This window comes from Argentina anserina, chromosome 4 (genome assembly GCF_933775445.1).
Source record: "Argentina anserina chromosome 4, drPotAnse1.1, whole genome shotgun sequence".
Taxonomy (NCBI): domain Eukaryota; kingdom Viridiplantae; phylum Streptophyta; class Magnoliopsida; order Rosales; family Rosaceae; genus Argentina; species Argentina anserina.
In genome coordinates, this window is record NC_065875.1 from 15,394,465 (window position 1) to 15,417,791 (window position 23,327).

Consider the following 23,327-nt stretch of genomic DNA (forward strand, 5'->3'; position numbering starts at 1 on the left):
TGACCTCACTACCATTTGGAGAGTTTAAAAGGGACAGATCTTATTTGTCCTGACCTCTTTGTACACTCCAAAATTTGGTCTTGGATTTCTTAATTGATACTAAAATTTGGAAGAGACAGAGATAAAAGACTAATAACTAATAATTTTGCATACACGGTGTCTATGATACACGACGCAACTATGGCCCACCGTGTGTTTATATATTTTGCTCTAATATAAGCCGTTCACACTGAATTTGAACATGCACACCATACATGATCCTTATCAACCCGAAACATAACTTTTTTTTTTTTAAAGTAGTGAATCATTGTGCACGACCAGTTTCTTTTGTAGTTTATCTCATTGGTCACTAGTTACATGCCCACAGTAGGAAATCTTTTACTTCAAAAAGAAAAAGAAAAAGAAAAGTCCCGCACGCAAAATCATCTCAGCACGTGCGAGAGAAAGGGGGTTTCTTTTTAGTCACTGAGAGCATGAAGAGACCCCAAAAGCAAATTTCATTTCTTTCTGTTCTTCATATTTGCGAGGGTTTACAATCTCTCTCTATGAATCGCTCGCCGTGAACGCGTTCCCGTCCGATTCCGGCTCCGATCTCCGATCAGGTACTCTCCTCTGCCCCTCTCTCCTATTACAATAAAAATCCCAAACCTATCTGCACTTTCTCCATTTCCAGACTCGGTCCTTCAGAAACTTCGGACCTCGATTGAATTTGATTGCTTTATCTGATTTGATTTCAGTCAATTTTGCATGGTACAAGCTCGAAGGAGATGGCAGCTTCGTCACACAACGTGGAGCTGGAAGCAGCCAAGTTTCTGCACAAGCTCATTCAGGACTCGACTGATGAGCCGGCCAAACTCGCCACCAAGCTCTATGTGGTTCGTATTTCTCGGCCTGATTATATCTCTCTATATTGCTTTGTATTAGCTTCACTGTGTTAGTGTTTATTTGGGGTTGTTTTTTTTCGAGCAATTGCAGATTCTGCAACACATGAAGTCGAGCGGCAAGGAGCATTCCATGCCGTATCAAGTGATTTCGAGGTAGAAATCTGTTACTGTTTACTCCATTTGACTTTTTGTGTGTTTATTTCAGTACTGGAGTTTTTGCGGGGTAATTAGAAAGCGTGGGAAATAGTGCTGTAGTAGCTTAGACCTTTGATAGGCTCGTGAAACGATGCTATAATTGATCTTAGTTTACTTGGGGTTAGTGAGTTCGATGAATCATTATGATAATGGAGATAACTATTTGGTACTAGTGAGCTTTCAAGGACACAAAGGTTTTATGATTATTGTTTGTATTAAGGGTGAGTCTGCATTTCCTTTATGGGAAAAATCCTCATATGGTATGTGGACTATCGTATATTACATCTCTCGATACGTGACTTTCCAAACTACCCTGGTGGCCATGTTTCCCTTTTTGGTATTTCCCTCCATTTTATGGCTAAGTTTGCCTATGTACAGTCAAAACTAACATAAAGGCACTGGATAAGATATGGGCAAAGATTATTTGCACCCATACTTGACTTTTTAGCGTTCATAGTCCAAAAGAAATTTCAAAAATATTAATTTTTTGCTGTTAAAATCATGATATTTAAAGCATTTTTATAATACTTGGCTCAGCAAAACCATCCGCATACAACCAAAAAGAACAAAATAACACCTAGACATTATCAAAACAATCCACATGTATCAGTTTCTCCTTCCACATTTAGTTATCATCTCATGTGGCCCGGTACCACTGCAGCTGCACGAGGACAAACCAGTGGATTGGTATGGGTTGATTAAAATGATGTCTCCCTGCATCCAACCCCATAAATTAACTGCTGCTTTACACTCGACAAAAACGCACAAGTCCTTACCTTTTGACTGTAGTTACAGCAGCTGTGGTACTTTAGCTGGGATTTTCATTGGATCCATGAGATCTACTCACACAACAGCTGGATCACAATGACATTATAGAACAAATTATCTTTCCCTCTCCATTAGATCAGAGAAAGGTAAGGTTTGGGGGTTTCACTATCAAGCTACACAAGCCAAAAATTCTGCTCTAAACGCTTTCTGGCAGTGTTACGAGGGAAACCAATCCTCAAGATCTCCTCTATAACACGATTATTGTGTTTGATGAGATTTGGAGAGATAATATATATGTATTGGTGAGTAGGTGTGAATTTCTTTGAGGGAGATCAACATGCTTTCGATTTTTCTGGCCTGGCTGATTGCTATGACCAGTTTATCTCTATGAATATGTGCAAAGTAGGCAACACACAATTGATGAGACTACCAAATTGGGCAACATCACTTTAGTTCAGTTACCACCAAGTTTGAAAGTCAAGGTACCTAAAAATGCAATAGTTGATAGTCCAGGTACCATATGAGGATTTTTCTATTCTTCTATTTATTTGTTCATGTGATGCTAGCATCATATCCAATAATTTGCTTAGGATCACTAAATATTAGTATGTGGTTGCACATACTATTTTAATTTTGTATTCTAAAGATTAAGTAGCTGTTTTTGGTCTAGTGATATTTTTATATGTTAGTGGTAATGATTTTTTTAATATGCATCTGATATGCCCATGTGTTTCATTTTTTCTTTCGATATCTCAATAGTTGCCGTGCTCTATTTTTCTCTTGAGTAAATGGGTCGTCCACCATCATCTTTATTTTTTGTTTCCTGTGGGGAGGGGACTTTTTCCTACTATCTTGTCTAACTGTCTTTTTTGATATACCAAGGGCCATGGAGACTGTTATCAATCAACATGGCCTTGATATTGAGGCTTTGAAGTCATCACGCATTCCGTTGTCTGGCGGAGCTCAAATAGGTAATCACAAAATGTATTTTGAAGTGCATTGTATATGCTAGGCTCTGCAATTTTGCTTGGTTATTTTGAGCTGACTGGGCCAACTTATTTCTGCAGGGTCTTCTCAGGCTGCTGGAGTTGCCAAAGATACGGGCTTGGCTGATACTGAGGTGTCTAAGATGGACCCATTTTCTTCAAGCAGACCACCTGTTGGACCTATCAGTACAGGGCATGACTATTATCAAGGATCTGCAACTCATCGAAGTAGTCAGTCTTTTGATCACGAAAGTCCATCTAGTTTAGACTCTAGGTCTGCCAATTCACAGTCCCAAGAGAGGCGTGATACAGCAAACTTGGACAAGCAGGTGCATCAAATGGATGGGAAGAAAGCCACCACTAAGAGGAAGAGGGGTGAGACTTCTGTACCCACAGAATCACAACCTGAGAACCCTCAAAATCTTGATACTATAGACAGTGTGGTTAATACGAGGAAGGGGAAAATGAGCAAAGGTGAACTACCCCCTGGTTTTTCCATTAAAGGTGGTGAAAATGCTAATTTTAATAGTGGTCAAATTGATAGTTTTACTTCACTATCTGGAAGCATGAGACCAATGGTTAGAGTCAAGCAAGAAGGGCTACATGGGCAGATGGAATTAACAAACAGTAGCAATGTGGTGTCTCGGGCCGCAAGTGTGAAGCACCCTGAAGAACGTGAAGGTTCCTCTATTCATAGTGCTTCAGCTCAGCAGCGTGCTGCTTCCCTACCTCCTACGAATGATATTATGGGTGTATGGAGTCAACATAAACCTGGTTTTCCCTATGAAAAGTCTCAAGTTCCCAGATTTTCTTCCCATGTTGTCCCAGGTATGACAGCAGAAATTCTAATGCAGCAGTCAACAACTCCATCACCTGGATCAAGTGAGCAATTAGAAATTAAACATCATTATTATAGTTGTGGGTTTACCTTCCACCTATAAATTATGGAGATATTTTATACTCTTTCAGGATGCATTTTTTTGAAAAATAATTTGGACCCAGAACCATGCCTTAAAAAATGACTTAGTACGTGATTTGGTATACACTATAGTCAGTCATAGTGAATTATATTCAAGTGTGAATCATCTATTTTTTGGAGTGATTTATTTCCCTTTTCTTGTCCAACTTTAATTGATAGAAAATAATTTTGCAACTTAGGTTGATCGTATCAAGGAGGCTGAATTTCCACTGTTGTTAAGTAACTAATTGTAGCATGATATTGGTGCTAATACAGGTTCTTTTGGCAAGAATCAAGGAGGTGTTCCTGGTTCTTCAGGTGCACATCAAGTAGCAGAACCACCAGCATTCTCAAGTCCAGTGCACTATGGTGGTACACTGTCCTCAATTGGAAAGGCCATGGAGCATGATGGAGGAAATCCTAACATGCTATCTGATGCAAATAAAATAGTTCAGGTACTCCATTTTTCAGTCGTTATGTTCTCTACCTTTGAGCAAAACAAGGGCTAGGCTACTCCATGGTGACTGTCATGTTAAACTTCTCGTGGTCTCTTTTATAAAATATGTTATGCAGGAGCATCCAAAAAGGAATAAAAATGCTAAATTGAATTAGGAGTTTATTGCCATTTAGTGCTGTTTTAAGTCTTTTTACATTCTTGCTGGTTTCTCATTTATATAGTCTTTTATTAGGATTGAAGTTACCTAGTATATATAGATGTGTTTGGAGTCTTTGTAATCAGTTTTTGTTCTGATCATTTTCAATAGAATATAAAGAGTTTCTTTGTGAATACTTTGCCCAGAACTCAAATATGTCATTCCTTCCTAAGTCTTACAGCTTTTATTTCTATGTTTTTGATTATTTCTTGCTGAGTTTTTTGCTTCCTAGTGTTATTATCCTTATCTAGCCAATAGGGCAGAACCTATCAGCTTCTGCCTTGCATTAATATGATGAGCCAACTAATCAAACTATTGGGATACATACTATATGCTTCTTGCAAATTTATATAGAAATTATTCTGTGGATTGATGTGTTTGTTATGCATGTGGTGTTTGCCTTCAATGTGACTGCTCTCCTTTTATAGGACATGGGTTTGTGTGGTTTTGAGTTGTCTGGATCAATTTTAGATGCATTTGGCTTATACGATGATTTGGAATACTGCTGATTGAGATTTATGTGTTGATTCAGGTTGGCAGGCAAAATAGTGCAGGAGAAATGAGTGTTGTGAGAGGTGCAGCTTCTAGAGATAATGGTAAATCTCCTCTTCACGCAGCCTCTGGATCATCTGGAATGCCGTTTAAGGAACAACAGTTAAAACAGCTCAGAGCGCAGTGCCTTGTCTTTTTAGCTTTTAGGTAAATGATTTCAGTTTTGGATCTGATGTTATCAATTTCAAATGTTTTATTTAGTCGATTAAATTTTAGTTATCTGATTGCAGAAATGGTTTGATGCCAAAGAAACTTCACCTTGAAATCGCTCTCGGAAATACTTCACCTAAAGAAGGTACTTTTTTATTAGCAATAAAACTACTCCCAATTTTACAATCCACACTCCAATTTTTCTTTTTTAGTAAATTAAATTTTTGTTTTTTTAATATGATTTATTTGTCTTTAGTAACAAGTATTTTATCTTATTATAAGAGGTTTGGTGGGAGTGTGGATTGTTAAATTGCGAGTGCAAATTTCACTACCCTAAAACTCTCGTTGCTAATATTCCAAATGACTAGAATGCGGCATCTTTATTATTAGCCTTGATGTAGTAACTTAGAAAATTCTGGTGGCAATACAGATGGCCCTCAAAAAGATTTTGTTGATTACAAAGGAAAAGCACAATTTTCAAATGAGCGAAATAACAATTCTGATGCTAGTCTGCCATTTAGAAGACCTAACCATGAAACTGATAAAAGTGCAGTTTCTAGTGGCAAACTCCTGGAGACTGACACCTTGGCAAAAGAATCTGAGGGCCCAAAAATGGAGGAATGTAGTGGCCCACCTCGAGATCAGGTTTTGCAGAAAGGAGAAGCTGAAACACAACCTCAAGAGACTGTTGCTTCACTGACATGTTTGACTGTGGCATCACAGCATGCTAATGGAGGTGCAAGACGTGATTTAACTGTTAACCCTGCAGAAAATATAGAAACTGGACATTTGCAAGTTGGAGGGGCTAACCCAGCATCTGTAATGGGTATGAACAAGCAGATATCTGATATAACCAGCTGGACAGGGGTTGGCAATCAAAATGAAGTTTCCAGAGGACTCTTACCTCCTTCTGCTGGTCATCCTGAGTTTGGTCCTGAAAGAAAAGATACCACACCCAGCCAGTTCCAACATCTTGGTAACAATGTTTCGGGGAATCAACATACTGCCAATCACCCAGCTTCTTTTGCTTCTCGAGATCGTTGGAAACCTATATCTGCCATTGCCAATGATCATCACCAAGGAGTTGCATCAAAGGATGCTCACCTGATGCAAAAACATGTTTCCAAAGGTGAAAACAACACTTATTTCATTATGTTCATTATGATTGTATCAAATATCTTTGTCCCTGATGGTGCTGCTTCTGGTAAATGTGGTGTAGATATTCCATAGCAACTTGATTTTTTAAATATATGCTCTCTACTTGAACAAAATCTTTTTCATCTAGTTGTCACAGAACAATCACACTTTCATTTTTGTGTTTTATTACTGCAGAACAAGTAAAGGAGAACAGCCCAGCTTCTATTGATTTTCCACCTTCACCAAAGTGCACAATGTCAGAGAAGTGGATTATGGATATTCAGAAAAAGAAGCTCATAAACGAACAAACTTGGACTCTTAAACATCAAAAAGCAAGGGCTAAAATTGCCACCTCTTTTCAGTTAATGGTATGTTTTATATAGTGCTTCAAAATCAGTAGTTCTGTTTTCGTAACAAAGCTTCCACACACACACACACCCCCCCACAAGCGGATTGGGGGGGGGGGGGGGGGGTTGTAAAACTAAACTCCTGTCCTTAAAACTGATTTTTTTTTAGTCTACTGAACCTGGAAATGGATGTTTTTCTACGAATTTCGTAGTGTAGATTTCTATTTATTTACCTTGAATTTATAACTGCTGAAACATCATTTATGTCCAACGTTAGTCAAATTCAAAAGTTATTGAGGCTAATTATTGAAATGCGTACATTTTTGTGTGTGAGTACTATTTAGAAGGAATCGGTGTCTCTGGCTTGATGACATTGCAGGAAGCAGACAAGTGGAACAACTTGGACGCCAGCTTACTTTAATAGGATATGCATCCTTTTAACTTGAGCAAACTAGGGATCAACGATTAAGCTGATGAGATTTGCATTACTTCAACTATGCACTGTTCTGATATTTGTGTCTAATAGCACGAAGAGATATGTACAGGAAAGATTAATTGCCAAATCATACTGTGCATGTCGCAAAAAGTGAATATGTATATGATTTGCATGATATTTTCTCATGTAGGTTAAGTGTTTGTCTATTGTTTCATATATCTGACTATAAACTGAGGCTATATGTCAGCCGGGAAAGGAAATTGACTGGTAGTTTCTTTGTTTGCCTTCTAAGTTACGATGTTTGAGAAGTGATCTCAAACTCGTGGTTTTAGCAAGTTGTGATATAACTCTCTGGAGTGGTTGTTGGAATCAGCCATCAACACCTCATGAGACATTGATATCTTTCTGCTCAGGTTGTTATTTTCCCCTTAATGTAAAAAGCTTGTCAAGAAAGCGGCTACATGACTTAAACCCACCCCATACTGGCCCTACCACTCTCCTTAAACGTAAACTAAAGTGTTATTAAATCTAATAGATCCTGTGCATGAATTTGAATGTTCTTATTTTGGCAAACAGGTACTTGTAATGCATTGTTGGCTGGTACAATTTTTTTTCTGAAAAAATGATATATTTGATGTGTTCTGTACTACATCTCATTACTTTTGCTGCAGGAAAATGTGAGCTCATCTGAAGATATATCTGCAAAAACCAAGAGCGTCATAGAACTGAAGAAGCTGCAACTCTTGGAATTGCAACGCCGTCTCCGGAGGTGATTGATGTTATGCTTTTTTGTGTGGAGATACTTATTCTGTCCCTTTAACATTCTTGCTCAGTTTCAAGACACAAGTTTTAAGAACCATATGATGTTCCTACCTGCATCATAGTTGGTTACTGCAATTAAAAAAAATAATATGATGATGATTTGTTTTGTTTCAATAAGAGCTGTTCCTTTTTTTTATATAAAAAAATGATGTATGCTGTGTGAAATGAGAACTGACTAATATCAAAGTTTCCCTCTTTGCAAAAATATAAATCCCAATGAACCGCTGTAATGCTATCTAACCTACTGTTTTCATTACATTTAATTTTACTCTTACTTTTGAATTTAGAAGTCCGATTCAAAGAGCTGACTAATTTTACTGTGGAAAAAGCTGAATGACGTTATTTAAAATTTAGACTGGGGGATTGTTTTTGAAATATGGGACAAATGGAATATACCTATTGTCATTTTGGGTATCAACGAGTTGCATTGTTCTTTTTGTCTGTATAGTTTGATTAATGTTAAAATGTGTTTTGTTTCATTTGGGCAGTGAATTTTTGAATGATTTCTTCAAACCAATCAATACGGAGATGGATCGCGTGAAATCTTTTAAGAAACATAGACATGGTAGGAGGATAAAGCAACTTGAAAAGTTTGAGCAAAAGATGAAAGAAGAAAGACAAAAGAGAATTCAGCAGAGACAAAAGGAATTTTTTGGGGAGCTAGAGGTTCACAAGTAAGTACTCTGCTTTTTAATATATCCAATTATTTTAACCTTACATGTTTCAAGGAGCTAAAATAATCATTAGTTTCCCGAGTCATTTTGGATTGTTGTGAATGCTTTATGACTTGCTTTTGTCTGGACTTAGGGAAAGACTGGATGATGCCTTCAAAATTAAGAGAGAGCGATGGAAGGGTTTCAATAAATATGCGAAGGAGTTTCACAAAAGGAAGGAACGTGTCCATCGTGAGAAGATTGATAGGATCCAACGCGAGAAGATAAACCTGTTGAAGATTAATGATGTGGAGGGGTATCTACGAATGGTCCAGGTATGGGCGACATTTTACTGATGTTAAGATTGCATCTATCATTTTAATCTGGTTAGTTTGTCTCACTTTTGGAAATCATGATAGGATGCCAAATCAGACCGTGTTAAGCAGCTTCTTAAAGAGACAGAGAAATATCTTCAAAAGCTTGGATCCAAGCTACGAGATGCTAAGGCTTTGGCAAGTAGGTTTGAGCAGGATATGGATGAAAGTGGGAATGCAAGTGTTGTAGACAAGAGTGAACCTAGTTTGGAAAATGAAGATGAAAGTGACCAGGCGAAGGCAAGTTTCTTCTTTGTGCATTTCAGTTTTTATTAAGTCTGTGCTCATGGGTTATATTTTTTCTGTTTTGCAGCATTATTTGGAGAGCAATGAGAAATACTATTTGATGGCCCATAGGTATATATATATATATTTTTTTCTTTATCTTTTTTTACTGTAATTTGATATCTCTTGCTGCAATATAATTGATTGGTTGGACTTTGTAACACTTTGTTCAACAAACTAGTAAATTTTTGTTCTATTTATCTTCCTCATGAAGTTTGTTGTTCTTGTCTTGCTGCATTAGTTTCTTTGTAAAATTTGAACTCTTGGCTTTTTGAGGCCGTCTGTTTTGCTTTTTTCTTTTTGGAAAATGAAATTTACACCTCCAAAAATTGTAATTTATAGTCCTGTTTTTCTTCTGTTGAAATTCTAATAAAAAGGCACTAAAGACATTTCAATCAACAAAAAAGGTTATTAAAGACAAAACTTAGATTAGTAAGAAAGGATATATGTAGTAGTGTGGATTGTAAAATGGCGAGTTTTAATTTTGCTCCCCATATTTTTAATTCCAACAGTACTGAACTACTGATTTATGTGCTTGCGTAGTATCTTACAGTCGACCTTATTTTTGCAGTATAAAGGAGAGTATTGCAGAGCAGCCGTCTTATCTTCAGGGTGGAAAATTGAGAGAGTGAGTAACATTTCCTTTGTTATTATATTAGCTTTGTCTCCTGGTTTGAGGAAGGGTAAAAGTCCTTGTTCTAACTTTTATGTGATATTCTTCCATCCAGGGTGACCATAGGCAATATTGTTACTTTGTTCACCATTTCAATTATTTTATCTGTTTGTAATATTCTACCTTCAGGTACCAAATGAATGGCTTAAGGTGGTTGGTGTCTCTATACAATAATCATTTGAATGGTATTCTTGCTGATGAAATGGGGCTTGGTAAAACAGTTCAGGTGGGGATTAATCCTGAGTCTACCCCTATCTATTTAGTCCTTTTCCAGTTTTCTTACCTACAGTCTGAAACATGTGTCTCCAGGTTATATCTTTAATCTGTTACCTGATGGAAGCAAAAAATGATCGAGGACCTTTTCTAGTGGTTGTGCCATCTTCAGTTCTACCAGGATGGGAATCAGAAATTAACTTTTGGGCCCCTACTATTAATAGGATTGTTTATTCTGGGTCCCCGGAGGAGAGGCGCAGGCTATTTAAGTAATGACATCAAAATTGAACGTCTTTCATTTTTTATTCTGGTTTTTAGTTGCAAAAGAGCTAAGTAGTTGCTTTTCTTGCAGGGAAAGAATAGTTCAACAGAAATTTAATGTCCTCCTTACTACATACGAGTATCTAATGAATAAGCATGACAGACCTAAACTGAGCAAAATCCACTGGCATTATATAATAATTGATGAAGGCCATCGCATAAAGAATGCTTCCTGCAAGTTAAATGCTGACTTGAAGCATTATCAGAGTTCTCACAGATTGCTGTTGACTGGAACTCCTCTACAGGTTTCCACCTCTCTTTTCTTCTGCCTTTATTTTGTTCTTGGTTTTCACTCAATTTCTTCTCTGGTTTATTGAATGTGTGGTGTCTTCTCCTTGCTTTTTTATTACAATGGTAATGCTGATCTATATTTAATCTTTTTTTTATTAGAATAATCTCGAGGAGTTGTGGGCGCTACTGAACTTCTTGTTGCCTAATATATTTAACTCATCTGAAGATTTCTCTCAGTGGTTCAATAAACCATTTGAAAGTAGTGGTGATAGCTCAGCTGATCAAGTAGGTTTTAATTATGTCATATTTTGACATTGACGTTTTAATATCCTTGATAACTCGCATCAAAATTTAACGCTCATATATATGTTGTGGTGTTATGTTGACTAGGCCTTATTATCTGAGGAGGAGAATCTATTGATCATAAACCGTCTCCACCAAGTACTTCGACCATTTGTCCTTCGGAGGCTGAAACATAAGGTTCTTAAATGTGTTTTGTGCTTATCAACATTATTCATTCAGAATCTGTCAATACATATTGGAGTTCTGATGCAGAGAGTAGCTTTAGAAAAAGAGGGAGGTTTAGAGGAAGATGATTTTTGGTTGTTGTTGTGGGGGGTGGGGGGAGAAACCCAAAGGCACAGCCTGCAATATGATAATATTCAATCTGCTTAAACTTATAAATAGTTAGGTATAAATAAGCTTGAATAGACATAAAGACACACTCAAGACTGTTGACACTTAGACTTCAATAGACTCTTTAAAACACTATTCTCATAATCATTATTCATAAACTGAAAGTTAGGTTGAAGAGGCCCTTAATCTACCATGGAGACTTTCCTTGAGACCAAAAAGGGTTGGGCTTGGCCTTTGGCTTGCAAAGATGATATTTGTTTTCCAGCCAGCTTATAGCTGCTCTATCATGTTCACTTGTCCTTATGTGGATTTTAGAAATCTGGTTTATATGTCTTAATTTCATGCTCATATAATTGTACGCGGATGCATCTCTATTGTCTGTGGACTTGTAATCTTGTGGTATTCCTTTTTTAAATGTCTTGAGTGGCCAATCCAGCAGATTTACTTAGAAAATAAAAGTCTTAGTTAGTCTCTTCATGCTCATTGCAAGTTCAATTACAATTTGGTGGTGCTTCTGTGAGGGAGTATTCTCTTAGTATATGACATATTGGCCTCTCTTTTTTTTTTTTTTGTATATTGATTGTGGACTGGAAATTGAAGCAACTAAATTTGATAACTTCTTTACTAGAAGGCATGTCTAGACTGCTTGTGAAATTATTTATTTATGACATTTTCAGTATGTATTTATGGTGAGCTTGATGCTTCCTGATTGATAATTCTGAAGCCAGCACTGACCAAGGACTTGAGCTATGCTTCTCTTTTCTTTTAGGGGCGGTAGAACACAGAATTTTTACATGGATCTACCAGGGTATTAAATTAAATTCATAATTTCTTAGAAAATGCCTAACAATTCGTTATAGACATGTTGGGCATTTGAGCTAACTTATCTGGCTGTTTCTGATTCCTATGCAATCAGAAACTTTGGAGTTAATGATCTTTCTTTTGGAGTTTAAGTCACTATATAAATGTTGAGCTTTTGAGATCAGGATGCTAATGTTCTTGCATTTCTTTTATGACAGGTCGAGAATGAACTACCCGAAAAGATTGAGAGACTTGTAAGATGCGAGGCTTCTGGTTATCAGAAGCTTTTGATGAAGAGGGTAGAGGATAATCTGGGTTCAATTACTAATTCAAAGGTAATTTAGTTCTTACATGTATATAGCCAAGGGAACTTCAAGTTGTTTCTTACCATGGACGTCACTTTCAGGCCCGGTCAGTGCACAACTCTGTAATGGAGCTTCGGAATATATGCAACCATCCATATCTCAGCCAACTGCATGTAGAGGAGGCATGTTCATTCCCTTTACATTTTATGCGCTTAACTCTTTTGAAAGATAATGGAATTGAGAAGTAAATAATATTTAATTATTACCTTGTAAACTGAAGATGCTGAGTAAGCTGTCCTATAGATAAACCTGTTATTTGATTGCCACCTGCAGGTTGATAACTTGATACCGAAGCACTATCTGCCACCGATTATAAGGCTGTGTGGGAAGCTTGAGATGTTAGACCGGTTACTTCCCAAGCTAAAAGCAACAGATCATAGGGTATGGAATGTTTTTTTACATTTTTCTTGCCATATGGATTGTTTGTTAATTTGTTTTTACTCTGTATGCTATTAATTTTTTGTGTTTAGTTGTTTTTGATGTAAGATGTAAATGACTGAAATTCTCTTTCTGCAGGTTCTTTTCTTTTCCACAATGACTAGGCTACTTGATGTCATGGAGGAATATCTCACTTATAAGCAGTATCGGTATCTTAGGTTGGATGGACATACATCTGGTGGCGATCGTGGTTCCCTTATTGATATGTTCAATAAACCAGATTCTCCTTTTTTCATATTTCTTCTCAGGTAATCCTTGGTGTTCTATTCACATGTGTCTGCATGTGTGCTTCTGTTTTCTACTGACATTTGCAAGATTTTCTTAGCATTCGAGCTGGTGGTGTTGGTGTAAATCTTCAAGCTGCAGATACGGTGATAATATTCGACACGGACTGGAATCCACAGGCAATTTACGAGAATACTCTGCATACATGTATTTTGTATTTAGACCATAAATTTTACTTAAGCTGTTCCATTGGTGAATTGTCAGGTTGATTTGCAAGCACAGGCAAGGGCTCATAGAATTGGCCAGAAGAGGGATGTTCTTGTTCTTCGATTTGAAACGGTAGGTAATTTACCACCCCTGGGTTATTGCACAGACATAATCATTCTTAAACTCTGTTCTATTATGTTATGAACATTTATACTTGAGTCTGTATATTGTCTGCTTCAATTAGTTCATTTTGTTTAAAAGGTCCAAACTGTTGAAGAACAAGTTAGAGCTGCAGCTGAGCACAAACTGGGAGTTGCTAATCAGAGCATTACTGCTGGTTTCTTTGACAACAATACAAGGTCGGTTGAATATATGCTGTGCTAAACTCTGGTGTAATCATTTTAAGTGGTTTGTAATCTCATCACAATTGGTTTATCAGTGCGGAAGATCGAAGAGAATACCTGGAGTCACTTTTGCGTGAGAATAAGAAAGAGGAAGCTGCACCTGTGTTGGATGATGATGCATTAAATGATCTCTTAGCTCGCAGGTATGTATATAGTTTGATCAAATCTGTTGTTTCTGCACTCTTCTTCAAGGTTTTTTTTTTAAAATTTATTTCTTGTTCCGGTCTAATTTCTATAAGGAGGTTGATCCCGATGAACCATCATCTGTCTCGTTTAAGCGTAAACATGTCAATCATAACTTGGCAGAACAATTTCAGGGATTTCTGGAATTATTATTATTAATTTGGCTTTTCAAAATAATAAGAAACAAATTTGTCTCCCCAAGGAGGAACCGAAACGTAAACAGTGGACAAGAAGTTCAAACTGCAACTGACAAAAGATTGAAGAAAGTACTCCAACAGGAGGACAAATCCATAAAAAAAAACTTTTAACTCCCATGGTATTCAGGATCCTTCCCTTTAGTTTCCTTCCATTTACAACCAAATCTTTGCAGTGTAGAAAAGCGTTAGCTTAATGAAAACATGCTTCTTATTAAGTTGTATTGCTTTATTTTGCCCCTTTTTGCTTCAATTTGCTTGACTCCGAATGTTACTTATTCTCTTTGGATATGGTTTTTATTTAACAAAAAATATTTTTTTAATTGATCATCAAATGACCGTCTCTTGCAGTGAGTCAGAAATTGATGTCTTTGAATCTGTGGACAAAAGAAGGCGTGAGGAAGAAATGGTATTGACTATATTACTAAAAACACCAATGCTTATGTCACAGGCTACCTATATGTTTTATGGGATGACATAATAAAATATATCATTTGGCAGGCATCGTGGAAGAAGTTAGCATGTGTACAAGGGAAGGATGGTGCTGAATCTCTGCCTCCCTTGCCTTCTAGGCTTGTGACAGAGTATGACTTGAAGGAATTCTGTGAAGCCATGAAGATATATGAAGTGCCAAAGACGGATGTAGTTTCTAATGTTGGGATAAAACGGAAGGGTCCGTCTCTGGGGGGACTTGATACTCAACGATATGGAAGGGGAAAACGGGCAAGAGAGGTTTGTTTGTCAAATCTGATTTTTCATTGTTGAAATTTATTCTCTCCGACATTACCTTGTTTTACTTAATGCCGTCTAAAATATGTTTTTTTTCTCTATGGTTTTCAGGTTCGTTCTTATGAAGAGCAATGGACAGAAGAGGAATTTGAAAGGTTGTGTCAGGCTGAGACACCTGATTCACCTGAAAAAGTAAAGGAAGAAGTTACAGAATCAAATCTACTGAAAGACGAAAGTGGTTCAGGGGTAGCTGTTTATAAGACAGAACTTCCTGCTCCACCTCCACGAGACTTGCCACCACCATCTGTTGAGTTACCACAACAAAGCAAAGAGGTAACCCCGCCAGCTAAAAGAGGCCGTGGCAGGCCAAAAAGAGCAACACCAGATCAATCAGCAGCTCCTGTTCTTACAGCGCTAGCTGGAACAGTGAAAGTGGATGCAGGGTTAGAGATAGGACCGTTGACTAGCTGTGTAACAAATTCGGCACCAGATTCATTACCTGACTCTGTTGATATTGAGGGTACTGGTCGAGTTGCAGGACATACTGATCTCGTGGCCTCACCTAGCTCTCTTCCAACAGCTCCTATTCCTTCCATTACTGCAACTCCTCCCTCCCAAATGAGTGCTATTAGCCCTTCTGCACTCACACAAGTAAGAGGAAAAGGTCGGAAAACTAAGAGTGTACAGGAAACACCCCGACGCAGGGGAAAGAAACAGGGGCTAGGATCACCTGTTTCTGACTCAAAACAAATTGAGCTTTCACAGAAGACATCTGATGATCCGCTTGAAAATGAAACTGTTTCTACTATTTCTGCAGCCCAGATTACTGCTTCTGGTGCTTTAAAAGGTGCTGAAGGGACCGATCATCAATCTGGTATTGTGATGGTTTTGAGTTCTGAGTCCACCCGTCTAGTCCCAGCTGTTGCTCCTTCATCTCAGCCTTCCCCTACTGTACCAGTGAATATGAAACTGCAAAACCCAAAGGGTCAAAGTGGTGTTGGAGCTCCCCGCCGTAGGGGGAAGAAGCAGGTGCAAGCATCACCTGTCGTTACTGATGCATTGGTTAGCCATGATCCGACACCAAATGTGCCTCCACTGGACAAATCAGGGGATTCATGTGGAAGCAAAGACATAGACGTGAGAAATAAGCAAGAGGCTGATGGTTTAGCAGGTAATGATATAAATTCAACTCAACTTTCAGTTAACTCCCAAGCTAATCAGACAACAAGCTCACCCATTAGTAAATACTGTTAATGTTTGCTATTCTATGAAAATCTTTCAATCACTGATATCAAGTTATTTTTTTAATATATGCAGGCTCTGCATCACAAGAAAGTCCAAACCTAAAAGTGGTTATGCCTGAAGATTGCTCATTTAAACCTAAGATCGATAAGATTTCAGGAGATGAAGGTTCTGCTACACCAGCTGCTGTATCAAGTGAGACCATTCAAGAGGTAAATAAGAGTCATACTCCAGAGGAGAAAACTCGTCCAGCAATCCCAGCATTGGTTGCTGCATCTCCTACTTTGAGTCCTTCAATTGGTTCCCTTCCCGATTCTACTCCTATGGAAAGCATTGGCGAGGAAAAACATCATGTTGCTGAGATTTGTCCCAATTCTCAGTCAAAGCTTTGCTCTTCTGTTTCTCCTGCTTCTCAGTCTATCCCTCTTAGCCCCTCCAAACCTTTGGAAGTAAAAAAACAGGGTCGAAAGGCTTCAAGCAGAGCCGAACCACCCCGTCGCCGGGGAAAGAAGCAGGCTTCTGTGGTACAAGCTGTTTCCGATGGTCCAGCTACTCAAGGTCCAGAATTAGGTTTTCAGTTGCAGGATATGTCTGCTGGTTTGTTAGGGAGTAAGACAGCTGCATTGGGGAGAAAACAAGGTATTGATGGGCAGGAACTGGGTTTAGTTAATCAATCCCAGACAAATCAACCGCATTTAGTTAGCAGTTTGACTGACTCCGATTCAAAAAGAAAAGAACACTCAGGTCATCTTACCCAAAATAAGCAGCCTATTAATTTATCATCAACAATTGACAGTGCTGCTGGATCCTCTGAGAAGAGTTCTACTCTGGGACGTATCCAGACTGCTAATGTAAACGATGTTGCACGTGTGATGAAAGAGGTCTTTTCTGGCACACGTTTATCGAAAGCTAAAATTTCTGACTCTTTTGGGAGAGAAGGTCGGGCTTCCCCACGTATACCTGTATCTGCTAAGACTCCTGTGGACATGGCTGAAACCCAAAATCTGGAGGATAAATCATGTTCTGCTGTGGGATTGAAGTTTTCTGAACCTGAGATCGGCGATCTTTCAACTGCCTCCAAGGTTAGTTGTATTAATAACTGGGAGTGAAGATATACCCCATAACTTTTCCAATTGTTTCAATTGTAATTAATTTTCATGATATTACTGGATAAGGATTGAATAGCTGAAATCTGAGTTAATGCGAACTAATTTGATAATGGGTTTTGTATCATATGCATGCACACTTGAATGCTGTTAGACAGTCACAATGTTGGATTATTTTTAAATAAATTTCTACTGTTGTCATATGTTAATATTTCAGGGAGGCGTGGTGGTTGTTCCAGAAAAGCTCTCTGCGTCCTCCGTAGCAGCTGAAGAAAAAAAGGTAGACTGCTTACCTGTTGCCAGCCTAGTGACAGCGGAGTGTTCAAAAGGGTCTCCAGCTGAAAAGGATTCTTTGATGGATTCTACCAATACTTCTGGGAGAGTGGCAGAAATTGATCAGCCTGTGGTTACATTGACCATGGGCAGTGATAGAGTCATAGGCTCGTCTGAGGCAAGGCCTGTAGGCAGTTTGAAACCACAGGAGTCAGAACTTGAATATAAAGTTAGTGATGCTGCTCAGGTTTCTGTGACATTGCCAGAAAATGTGTTTCCAAATATGGATCAGCCCTTAGTTACCTCAGACAATGGGTCTGATAGTGTTGCAGCTTTGTCTGAGCCGGAGCCTCTAGGAGTCTCCAAGTCACCTCAGGAGTCGGACTGTGAAACCAAGGCTGGTGATACTTCTCAGGTTTGTGAAATGCTGCCAGAGAATGTTTCTGGGAACCTTGATCAGCCTGTGGTTACTTTGACCATTGGAAATGATAGTGTTGTAGGTTTATTTGAGGCACAGCCTATGGACAGCTCCAAGCCACCAGAGGAGTTGGAATCTGCAGCTAAAGTAGTTCAAACTTCTCATGTTTGTGTGACAAGCACATATCAGTCTCCAATCACCTTGATCATGGAGTGCAATCTTGAAGGCTCTGAGGCAGGTACTATAGGTAGCTCAAAACCTTCAGAGCCGGTGGAATGCGAAGCTATGTGTAATACTTCTGAAGTTAATGAGTCATTGATGGCAAATGTGGCACAAAACCTGGATTTTCAGCCCTCTTCTGAAACAAAAGTTGGTGATGTTTCTGAGGTTTGTGAGACCTTAACAGAACCTGTGCCTGAAAACGTGAAAACAGAGCCATCTACAACTGGGCAGGAGTTAAAATCGGAAGCTAAATTTGGTGTTGCTTCTCAGGTTTGTGAGACGGTGTCAGAAATTGTATCTGAAAACACAGAGTTCCAGCCATCTTCAATAGCGCAGGAGTTGGAAACTGAAGACAAAGTTGTTAATGTTTCTCTGGTTTGTGAGATGGTGTCAGAAACTGTATCTGAAAACACGGATTTGCAGCCATCTTCAATAGTGCAGGAGTTGGAATCTGAAGACAAAGTTGTTAATGTTTCTCAGGTTTTTGAGACTCTGTTGGATTCGGTAACTGAAAAAATGGATTTGCAGCCGTCTACAACCGTCCAGGAGTCAGAATCTGAAGCTAGAGATGGTGAGGCTTCTCAGGTCATCAAAACAATGCAGGAATCTGTAAATATTGATTTGCCAACAGCGGCAACAGAACATGAATTGGTATCTGAATATAAAGCTTTTAAGGTGTCTAAATGTAGTGGTGAAGCATTGCTAGAGTCTGAATACAGGAATTTGCAAACATCCTCAATGGCACGTGAGTCAGAATCTGAAGCAAAAGTAGGTGATGCGTCTGAGTTTTGTGAGACGTTGCTGGAGTCCGAAAACATGGATTTGCAACCATCTTCAACAGTTTCACTATCCGAAGCTAAAGTTGGTAATGATCCTCAGGTTGTTGGGACATTCTCCGAGTCTGAAAAAGTGGATTTGCAGCTGTCTTCAACTGCACATGAGTCAAAATCTGAACCTGAAATTGGTGATGTTTCTCCAGTTTGTGAGACCTTGCCGGAGTCGGAAAGTGTGAATCTGCAGCCATCTTCAACTGTGCAGGAGTCCGAAGCTGGAGCTAACATTTCTGGGTCTTCTGGGAGAGAGGGTAGCGCTTCCCCTGGTGTACCTGTACCCAGTATGACTCCAGTGGACTTGGCCGGAAACCAATGTTCGGAGGATAAAACATTTTCTGGTGTGGAATTGAAGGTTTCTGAAACTGAGATTGGTGATTTTTCGAATGAGTCCAAGGTTAGTTGTATTTTTATTGGGAATGAATTTTTGCAGTATGATTTCTATTTTGGCTGTTCCAAAAGCTTGTCTATTACTTTTTGACGCCAGAATACTAGATTCAGATCTAATAACTCCATATTTGAATTAACTTTGGATCACATAGGCTAGATAGCTAGATTGCTGACAGAATTTAGAAAAGGAAAAAAGAACAAAGAACTAAGTTTAAAGCCTCCCTAGTTTTAATGATTTGTTACTACCAAACAGAGATATCAAATGTATTGTCTTGTAGGATAATATGATAATGTTTACTTATGTATCATAATCTTATGTGCACACTTGAATGCCTTCGAAGAGTCAATAATTGAATTTTTTTTTATAATTTGTTAAACTATTGTTTGATGTCATATGCTTTAATATCTAGGTTGACATGGTGGTTATTCCAGAACATGCATCTCCGGTGAATGTTTGCGAGTCTTTACCATCAAATGTGACTGAAAACATGGATTTCCAGCTCTCTTATGAAGCTAAAATTGGTGCTTCTGAGGGTTGTGAGACATTGACAGAAGTTGTGCCTGAAGACATGGATTTGCAGCCATCTTCAACAATGCAGGAGTTCGGATCTGAATCTAAACTTGGTGGTGCTTGTGAGGTTGGTGAGACATTGATGGAAGGTGTTCCGGATAACATAGATTTCCAGCCACCGTCAACAGTGCAGGAGGTGGAATCTGAAGCTAAAGTTGTTGATGCTTCTCCGGTTTGTGAGAGAGTGTTGGAATCTGTACCTGAAAACATGGATTTACATCCATCTTCTAGAGTGCAGGAGTTGCAGTCTTACAGTCAAGTTAGTGAGACATTGACAGAAATTGTGTGCGAAAAACCATCTTCCACAGTGCAGGCCTTGGAATCTGATGCTAAAGTTGGTGATGCTTCTCATACTCGTGAGACAGTGCTGGAATTTGTTTCAGAAAACATGGATTTGCAGCCATCTTTGAAGTCAGAATCTGAAGCAAAATTTGGTGTTGTTTCTGAGGATTGTGGGACGATATCAGAAATTGTATCTGGAAACATGGATTTGCAGCCATCTTCAACAGTACCTCAGTCCGAATCTATAGCTAAAGTTGGTGAGGCTTCTCAGGTTTGCGAGACATTGCTAGAATCTGAATATATGGATTTGCAGCCATCTTCAACTGCACCAGAATCTGAAGCTAAAGTTGGTGAACCATCTCAGATTTGCGAGACATCGCTGGAGTCCAAAGATATCGATTTGCAGCCATCTTCAACTGCACTGGAATCTGAAGCTAAAGTTGGTGAACTATCTCAGCGTTTTGGAACAACGCCGGAGTCTAAAGATATGGATTTGCAGCCATCTTCAGTAGCACAGGAGTCTGAAGCTGATGCGGAAGTGGGTGATGATGTTCCTCAGGTTTGTGAGACATTGGAGGAGCCTCAAAACGAGAATTTGCAGCCATGTTCAACTGCACATGAATCTGAAACTAAAGTTGGTGATGCGTCTCAGGTTTGTATGACCTCATCTGAGTCAGAAAATATGGATTTGCAGGCATCTTCAGCGGCACAGGAGTCTGAATCTGATGCGAAAGTGGGAAATGTTTCTCAGGTATGTGAGACATTGCCGGGGCCTGAAAACGTGGACTTGCAGCCATCTTCATTAACTGTGCAGGAATCTGAAGCTAAAGATGGTGATGTGTCTCAGGTTTGTGCAACATTGCCGGATCTCAAAGACATGGATTTGCAGCCATCTTCTGCGGCTGAGGAGTCTGAATCTGATGTGAAAGTGGGCAATGTTTCTCAGGTCTGTGAGACATTGCCGGGGCCTGAAAACGTGGATTTGCAGCCATCTTCATTAACTGCACATGAATCTGAAGCTAAAGATGGTGATGTGTCTCAGGATTGTGTGACATCGCCGGATCTCAAAAACATGGATTTGCAGCCATCTTCTGCGGCAGAGGATTCTGAAGCTGATGTGAAAGTGTCTGATGGTACTCAGGTTTGTGAGACATCACCGGAGCCTGAAAACATGGATTTGCAGCCATCTCCGACTGCACAGGAATATGAAACTAAAGTTGGTGATGCGTCTCAGTTTTGTGAGACATTGCTGGAGTCCAAAAACATGGATCTGCAGCCATTTCCAACAGCACATGAGTCCCAATCTGAAGCTATTGTTATAGAGTCTCAGGTTAGTGAGACATTGCGAGAATCTGAAAACATGGATTTGCTGCCATCGTCACCAGCACAGGAGTCAAAATCTGAAGCCAAAGTTGGTGATTTTTCTCTGGTTAGTGAGACCTTGCCTGAGCCCGTACAGCTGGATTTGCAGCCATCTTTGAGAGCACATGAGTCGGAATCTGAAACTAAGAGTGGTGAGGGGTCTCAACTTTGTGATGCTCCAGAGTCCCAAAACATGGTTTTGATAATGCAAGAGTCTGGCAACATGGATTTGCAAGCATCTTCCGCAGCACTTGAGTCAAAATCTGACGCTAAAGTTGGTGATGATTCTCAAGTTTGTGAGACTTTGCCAAAGTCCGACAACATGGAAATGCAGCCTCCTTCGGCAGGACGTGAGTCAGAAAATGAAGCTAATGTTGGTGAGGCTTCTCAGGTCTGTGGGACAGTGCCAGAGTCTGTTAACATGGATTTCCAATCTTCATCAAGAGCACAGGAGGCTGAAACTGAAGCTAAAGTGGGTGATGTTTCCCAAGTCTCTGAGATATTGCCAGAAAATACGCCCGAAATCATGGATATGCCACCATCAGCAGTAGCGCAGGAGGTTGAAGATGTGAAGTCCACTTCTGAGGAACCAGTCGGTAGCTCAGTGGCACGAGCTGAAGTCTCATCGGAGGAACCTGTCGGTAACTCAGTGGCACCGCCAGAAGCCGAGTGAGTGTATAGCCTGAGTACTTTGTACAGCTTGTTAGAGCAGAAATATGTAATATAAATCTATTCAGTATCTAAGGATTGATGTACCCTTGATTCTTATGGGTATTATACGCTATTCAGTTATCGAGTAGAGTAGATACCTGTTATTCCCTGCTGGGTTACAAATTAGTATTTCAAATGAAGCTAAATTTTATTCATCAGGCCCGGCATTTCTTATACCTAATCCACAGTTTTAATCCTTTCGGCCTTAAATTTTGTCGTGTGCATTTGCATTTGTAGAAACGTTTATCCCTAATACTTGGTCCCTTGGGTACTGATGTAACATGACATTTTTATTTTTTGATGCAACAAGAACTGCACCAAAAGATTACAACTAAAAGCACGGATGGGCACCGCTCCCAACTAATATAATTGTAACGTTGGGAACCGAGATGATTTTAGTGTTAGGTTATGCATCACATTAGTCTAGGCTTATACATTCGTTCCATATTCAATATTTTAATTGCATTTTTTATCAAAATAAAACTTCAGTAATAATAATGAACCTCAACAAGTTAAGAAGATACACTATTTCGACAAAGATATTGATATCAACTGCATTTTGAATACACCGTAGTTGTAGCGTTGAAGACACTCACCATTCAAAATGTCATCCTGAGTTGTATTATTATATATCATGAATTTAGACACAATAGCATTTGTTCCATTAATAAAAACTTAAGAGGTCTACTCTAATAGTCAGTCTCTTTTCTTGCTACATTTGTTCTTAGTTGTGAAAATTGGATCTATGCTAATTTGCTTTAGAAATGGTACTATATGAATGATACCAGTTGGAATATCTTTTTCATCTATTGTTGTTGGTTCATATGGAAATGGAGGTGCAAATCCATTTTTAACAGCTCCTTCAAGTATCTTTTTAATATTTTTTAAAGTTGTTTTTAGTTATGCTGATGAATGGGCTAAAGCTAATACTAAGTTTGGTACAAACTTGCCTAATCGTGTGGAGATGCTAGATTCGATTAAACCAGATGCTGGAAATTTTAAACTGAATGTTGATGGTTCCAAGATGAATAATGGAAATATTGGAGCAGGGGGTGTGCTTAGGGATGAGGTTGGCTGTTGGCAGGGTGGGTTTATGGTGA

General features: G+C 38.9%; 1 protein-coding gene across 1 annotated transcript; it reads left to right on the forward strand.

Annotated features, from left to right (window-relative positions):
* The first annotated feature begins 455 nt into the window (after positions 1 to 455).
* Positions 456 to 22,385, forward strand: LOC126791192 (chromatin structure-remodeling complex protein SYD). Its single transcript, XM_050517606.1, has 35 exons — positions 456 to 602; positions 738 to 875; positions 976 to 1,037; positions 2,730 to 2,818; positions 2,915 to 3,715; positions 4,068 to 4,246; positions 4,977 to 5,143; positions 5,227 to 5,291; positions 5,577 to 6,275; positions 6,479 to 6,651; positions 7,738 to 7,835; positions 8,377 to 8,562; positions 8,696 to 8,876; positions 8,961 to 9,155; positions 9,229 to 9,272; positions 9,772 to 9,828; positions 10,003 to 10,099; positions 10,183 to 10,355; positions 10,439 to 10,652; positions 10,798 to 10,923; positions 11,029 to 11,118; positions 12,294 to 12,410; positions 12,482 to 12,562; positions 12,714 to 12,821; positions 12,957 to 13,126; positions 13,204 to 13,282; positions 13,368 to 13,442; positions 13,572 to 13,669; positions 13,750 to 13,857; positions 14,443 to 14,500; positions 14,593 to 14,823; positions 14,932 to 15,991; positions 16,138 to 17,144; positions 17,386 to 19,308; positions 19,712 to 22,385. The coding sequence occupies exons 2-35, from the start codon at positions 768 to 770 to the stop codon at positions 22,187 to 22,189; spliced, it is 11,397 nt and encodes a 3,798-aa protein (XP_050373563.1). The 5' UTR covers positions 456 to 602; positions 738 to 767; the 3' UTR covers positions 22,190 to 22,385.
* The last annotated feature ends 942 nt before the right edge of the window (positions 22,386 to 23,327 follow it).

Coding starts and splice junctions, on each gene's coding strand:
- LOC126791192 (XM_050517606.1), top strand. CDS start 768: ATGGCAGCTTCGTCACACAACGTGGAGCTGGAAGCAGCCAAGTTTCTG. Junction 8,877..8,960: donor GGTATCTACGAATGGTCCAG/GTATGGGCGACA, acceptor AAATCATGATAG/GATGCCAAATCAGACCGTGT. Junction 12,563..12,713: donor GCCAACTGCATGTAGAGGAG/GCATGTTCATTC, acceptor TGCCACCTGCAG/GTTGATAACTTGATACCGAA.